This window comes from Arachis stenosperma, chromosome 8, assembly GCF_014773155.1.
Source record: "Arachis stenosperma cultivar V10309 chromosome 8, arast.V10309.gnm1.PFL2, whole genome shotgun sequence".
NCBI classification, from domain to species: Eukaryota; Viridiplantae; Streptophyta; class Magnoliopsida; order Fabales; family Fabaceae; genus Arachis; species Arachis stenosperma.
This window is the reverse complement of record NC_080384.1, coordinates 39097653-39104672: the sequence shown is the minus strand read 5'-3', so window position 1 is coordinate 39104672 and position 7020 is coordinate 39097653. Positions and strand designations below refer to the sequence as shown.

General features: G+C 31.7%; 1 protein-coding gene across 1 annotated transcript; it reads left to right on the top strand.

Moving 5' to 3' along the window:
• The first annotated feature begins 432 nt into the window (after positions 1-432).
• On the top strand, positions 433-1614 carry LOC130945966 (uncharacterized). The gene has a single exon (XM_057874652.1). It carries the CDS (start codon positions 433-435, stop codon positions 1612-1614), a length of 1182 nt encoding a protein of 393 aa, XP_057730635.1.
• The last annotated feature ends 5406 nt before the right edge of the window (positions 1615-7020 follow it).

Here is a 7020-nt window from a genome sequence, read left to right as displayed (position 1 = left end):
TTATCTTTCGATTTTACCTATCCGTTTTACGAATATCCATGCGAGTGTGTCACGATTTTCTGTTTATCGATTTTTTTTTAGCTTATTCTTCAAGGCTCCTAGATATGATTTCACCCAACTATATCTATGTAGATATCATTTTCTTTTAGAGGTCGTAATACCTTGCCACCTCTGCTTTACGACTTAAGCGTAAGGCCCTGTGTGGTAGGGTGTTACATTATGGTATCAGAGCAGTTCGTTTCTATAGAGCCTGAGAGATGGACTGATTATGCTTCTGGGCATACTCTGGGTGTGTGTATGTGCTATTAGGATATCTGATTGATATATGTGGCATAAACGTTATTGAGCATGCATTTGGAACTTGAAGCATTAGACTTGCGATATTGAGACTGATCAACTTAATATCACTTGTTTGGTGTGTGAAGGGACCAGATGTCGACTCACGGACGCGGTCGCGGCCGAGGTAGAGGTAGGATAGGCACTGTTACTCCTGGCCTGGCAGGGAATGATCCAGTAGACTTCATGGCTGCCCTGGGAAATATGGCTGCGGCTATGCAGGCGACAGCCGAGGCACTGGGTAATCAGATAAACCAGGGTAATCACGGAAACAATAATGATGAGGACGGTCCCATGGCACTTGCTACATTTCTGAAAGTTCACCCTCCTACCTTTAGGGGAACCTCAAATCCCACAGATGCAGATAATTGGATTCAAGCTATGGAACGGGCACTGCAGGCTCAGCAGGTTCCTGAGGAGCAATGGGTTGAGTTTGGAACTTATCAGCTGCAGGGTGAGGCTCAGCATTGGTGGCAGGGGACACGACGTATCCTGCAGCCAGATGGCGCTGTGATTCCTTGGGAGGTTTTTCGAACAGAGTTCTATAAGAAATACTTTCCTAATTCAGCCAGAAATGCCAAAGAACTTGAGTTGATGCAGTTAAAGCAGGGACAGATGACTGTTGCTGAGTATACTAGCAGGTTTGAGGAGTTATGTCGCTTTTCTCGTATTTGTCAGGGTGCGCCTGATGATTTTGCTGAGTGGAAATGTATTAAGTATGAGGGAGGTCTTCGAAGTGATATTCTGAGCTTTGTTGCACCAATGGAGATCAGAGTGTTTTCAGAACTGGTAAACAAAAGTAGAGTTGCTGAGGATTGTCTGAGAAAGGCGACATCAGATAAGAGTGATCAGCGAATTTTTGTTAGGAGAGATCAGGGAAGGAACTTCGCCCCTAGAGGACAAGATTTTAAGCGAGGCGGTTACACCCCACAACCACATTTGGGTCAGAATAACTTCCAGAGATTCAGTAATAATAACAGCCAGGGAAGAGGCAAAGGAAAGCAAGCTCAGACCCCACCGAATGATTTAACTTGTAGGAGGTGTGGAAAGTACCACCCGAATACTCCGTGCAGGGCTGGTTTAGGTGTATGCTATTACTGTGGTGAAGCTGGGCATTTGTCTTGGAATTGTCCAGAAAAGAAGAAGAATCAAGAAGCTGGAAAGGCACAACATCAGGGACGCGTGTTCACTATGACAGCGGATGGTGCTGGAACCGCAGATACTCCGATTAGAGGTAATCACGCACTGATAATCGAAATTTTTGACTGCCTTGCGTAGTAAATAGCACGTAGCATTCATTGTAGTACATTACCGAGTTGTGAGCCTTGTGATTTTCAATTGAGCGATCGACTAAAAACCTCCGAATGGTGAGACAGAACGATAGTTGGACAGCCTAGAAAAGTGATTAAATTCTTGGAGAATAATAATAAGAGTGGCGCAGCAGTAGTGGGTTGAATTATTTTGAGTATACAACTTAAGTTATACATAAAGAACCGGAAATGTTGAGAGTTGTGTGGGACAGTTACCTGAAACCCAGAGATGGTAAGTTATGAGGAAGAGACATGACATAGGTTGAACCCGTAATTGATAATCGGTTATGTGTCAAGAGAAAGAGTAAGTTGTGATAGATTTAGTGTCAGAGGCTGAACCAGTTTCGATTGAATTACGAAAGGTGACACCATTAGGATCAGCAGAACCTGGGAGCTAGATGAAATGAGTATTAGAAGCGATAAACCCGTCGTTCCAATACCAACCTGCCTTATAACCTTTCTGCATCGAGTTTATCTTGTATATTCCGCTTTGCGTAGACTTTTAAGCCATAAGAATATCCTGAATTTGCAAACTAAACATGTCAAATCTTTCTGTTTTTCTTTGACATGTTTAAGAAAGGAAGTTACCTTAGTATGAGTCTCTTCCATTTTATATCAATTTTCGGGGGCGAAAATTTTTATAAGGTGGATAGGATGTAGTAACCCTCAATTTTAAAAATATAAATATAAATAAGTTATAATTTATTTTATAAAATTAGAGTTCCTTATTTTTAGAAAATTATTTTTATTATCAGTAATTGAACTGATTTTATAATAATTTAAATTTAATCAAATTATTATTATTATTATTATTATTATTATAAACATTGGATATAATTCTCATGAGTATTATATGTACTATAAGTTTATATAGTTTTACTCCTTAGTATTATGTATTTATTGTTGTTATTATATTCACTATGTGACTATTATTATTACTATTATTACGTTTATTATTATTATTATTATTATTATTAATATTACATGATTATCATTACTATTGCTAGTATTATTATAATATTATTATCATTATTAATTATAAAGTATGAAAACAAAAGGCGGTTTATGTTTTACATTAAGCTACATATATATCATTACTATCATTACGCATTATGATTGCATATATTATTATTATTATTATATGCGCATGTATATATATATATATATATATATATATATATATATATATATATAAAAGGCGGTAGCCATTTACTTAAGGAAAGCTATTGTATGCGTATACACATATATGAAATATCTAGTTATGATTATCTGCCGCCATATACATATATATAGTATATGAACGAATGAATGGCGAGAGAGAAGAGTGACCGAGAGAGAAGCGTGAGAACGTAAATCCCTCCAAACTTTCGGCTTCGATTTCTTGCAATCCGTAACTCCAATCAAAAATCTAATCCGGTGAAAGTATTCGTAACCTCCTCCTCTACACGTTGACACCATTTTTGATTAGTGGAAGTTGACAATGACGTAGCTCATCTTTTCTTTGGATTTGGCCAACGAGAGTTTTAGGAGGCAAAGACGATTCTGGACGTTTTCTTCTTCGATAGCTCGGTCAGAAAGCTTCTCCAGAGCTTTGAATATTTTGATTCCGTACGAAGGTATGGTTTCGGTTTCTCGTAGTTAATGTTTAATGTCACGTGAAAACTTAGGCTAGATGACCTTAAGATAGGAATGAACTGAGTGAATAATTAATGGATTGTGTATATGGTATAATATATGTGGTTTAGCTGTTATTAATAATTTGCTATTGAAGTTGGTTGGTTTTTGGAAAAAGATTTAATATTGGTATGTGTTTGATTTTGAAATAATTTGTTACCGAAAATGATTTGAAGGATTGAGAGGTGTTTGATTTGATAGTTGGGACCCTTGAAGGGTGGCAGAAATTTGAGCTTTAGAGGAGATACTGCCAAAACTTCTATGAGAATTGGAGTTTGATTTGAGGTGGTATTTTACAAAGAAAGAGATTATGATGTGGCTTGTGTATTTGAGACTATTTGTTGACCCTCTGTCGCAAGATGTGACCGGGCACTTTAACTCCCCGGATTCTCCCATGGGCATGCATATATATATATAAATATTGAATATTATATTTGAGCTTGGAGTTCGTCTCCATGGAATACTATATTACTGAGCTTGGAGTGTGACTCCATGGAATATTATATTTGAGCTTGGAGTTTAACTCCATGGTATATTATTGAGTTTGGGGATGCGCGCACAGAGGGACTGTCCAATGGTTAACTACCAGGACTTGTCGGGTCGGCTGTATAACCGACAGATGAGACTCATCAGCCATAGGACAGGCATACATCATATGCATTTGTTTGCTTTGTTTGGGTGTGCATTGCTTTAGTTTGCTTAACTGTTAAATTCTGCTTATCTGCTACTTGTTCTACTTGCTGTAAATGCTTCTCTATTTGTGTTTTCCTTGTCTGTAATGTTTGTCTATGTAATTAAGAGGCCCCTTGTCTGGCGAAGGAATGACGAGGGTTGTTCCACCAGTGATTCAGAGGATTAGAAGTGACAGAAAGTAGAATGTTGGGTTAAAGTTAGATTCAGAACTAGAATACCTTAGACAATTTACCTAACTTCCGGTTTAGTTGAATTCTTAAGCTGAAATCTGAGTGTCGAAGTTCTAGGAATGCCTCTGGCTTTCCCGAGACCTTTTATATTAACTATGCGGGCACCTTTACCATACTGAGAACCTCCGGTTCTCATCCCATACTATGTTGTTGTTTTTCAGATGCAGGTCGAGAGACACCTCGTTGAGCGTTTGGGTATCCTCCTTACGAGCGAAGAACTGTCTTTTGGACTGTCATATTTTGTTTTAGGCTATGTATATATGTTTATAGAATCTCCGCATGTATATTTTGTGTTTTGTCCCTCCTAGAGGTCGACTTGGAGATACAGGAGTTTGTTTTGGGGTTTGAGCTTTATTTTGGGTTGTATATATATATAATTATATACTCTGGCTGGCCTTAGCTTCGCAGGTCGTGTCTGGAGCTTGCTATCTGAGTTTTGGAACTCTGATATGTATATATATGTGTTCAGTTATCTTTCGATTTTACCTATCCGTTTTACGAATATCCATGCGAGTGTGTCACGATTTTCTGTTTATCGATTTTTTTTTAGCTTGTTCTTCAAGGCTCCTAGATATGATTTCACCCAACTATATCTATGTAGATATCATTTTCTTTTAGAGGTCGTAATACCTTGCCACCTCTGCTTTACGACTTAAGCGTAAGGCCCTGTGTGGTAGGGTGTTACACTAAAGGTGACTGGTTGTTGACCAACAAATACTTTATTGACATGGATAATGTAAAAGAAGTGTTAGGGTCAAGGACAAAAGAATAAATGCATGCTCAAAAACTGTTTTTTATTCATGTGGGTCATTAATTCATTATTGAATCATGGCTCTTGTTTTGATTAATTTTGTTTATTTTTTTAAAATTGTATAATAATATGCAATTCATGTTTATTTAAAAATAATATAAAAACTATTTGAAATTATATTTAAATTAAGGGTTAATTACTTTGTTGGTTTCTATAGTTTCGCAAAATTTTTAATTAGGTCTTTGTACTTTTTTTTCTTTTAATTGAGTTCTTATACCAAAAATTTTTTTTAATTGGATCTCTACACTTTTTTTTCTTTTATTTGGGTCTTTGCACTAATTTTTTTTAGTTGGATCTTATAAAATTAAGTCAACCACTGTCAAGAGAGATCTAATTAAAAAAAAATTGGTGCAGGGACTTAATTAAAAGGAAAAAAAGTATAAGGACCTAATTAAAAATTTTACAAAACTATAAGGACTAACAAAGTAATTAAATCTTAAATTAAATATTATTTTAAAATTTTAAATTTATTTTAAATATAATCAGTTAGATGTAGTTTGAAGATATATAATTTAAATTTTAACATTTATATTTAGAATTATATTTATTAATTTAAACTAAATAGTGTATAATTTTAAATTATAAGTTAGTATACGTAAATTATATTAGTTAGTTTATTATTAATTTTAAGGATAACTAATTAAAATTAAACTCTGAAAAAATTATTTCTATTAAACATGAAAATTCTACCATAATTTTTTATGAAATATTCAAAATGTAACCTAAACCATAGTAGTTTATTAATATTTTCTATATGATTAAACTAAAAAACCAAAAAAAAATATTTTTAAAAGTTTATTAAATTAATAGAGTAAAAGTTTATATTTAATAATATATAATAGATTAAATATTCTAATTTTATAATAAGCTAAGTTCGATGTCAAATGAGATAAAAATAAAAATAATAAAAAATAACTATAAATAAAATATTATATCTTAAAAAATAATTGAGATAATTAAATACATGGTTGTAAAATTTTCTAAAGTATAAGTTAAAAATGTTATAAAAAAATTTTTAGACAAATAAAAATTAAAAACTTATCACTTTATCAATTTTTTTTAAAATAAATATTGATAATTTTTTGATACTTTTATTTTATGGAACCAATAGAAAAATAATTAATTTAAATTTTTGTTGACAAAATCTTAAAAGAAGGTGAATATCAAATTTTTATTTACTTAAAAAATATTTTATTCTAATATAGTTATAATTTAAATAAATTAGTAGATAACTGATATTAATCATGCATTACATAAATAATAAATAAATTAAAATATTTTTAATATATTATTAGAATAGTTTAAATATATTATTAAAATAGTTTAAATCTATTATATATTACTAAATATAAAATTTTAATCTATTAATTTAATGAACTTTTAAAAATAAACTTTTTTTTTGGTATTTTAGTTTAATCATATAAAAAATATTTAAAAAAATTACTATGGTTTAGGTTACATTTTGAATATTTCATAAAAAAATTAATGGTAGAATTTTCATGCTTAATAGAAATAATTTTTTCAGAGTTTAATTTTAATTAGTTACCCTTAAAATTAATAATAAACTAATTAATATAATTTACATATACTAACTTATAATTTAAAATTATACACCATTTAATTTAAATTAATAAATATAATTCTAAATACAAATGTTAAAATTTAAATTATATATATTCAAACTACATCTAACCGATTATATTTAAAATAAGTTTAAAATTTTAAAATAATATTTAATTTAAGGTTTAATTATTCAGTTGGTTCCTATAGTTTTACAAAATTTTCAATTAAGTTCTTATATTTTTTTCTTTTAATTAGGTCCTGCACCAATTTTTTTTTCAATTAGGTCTTTTTTGACAACAATTGACTTAATTTTATAGTGACCCAACTAAAAAAAATTAGTACAGAGACCCAAATTAAAGAAAAAAATGTAAGGATCCAATTAAAAAAAAATTTTTGATGCAAG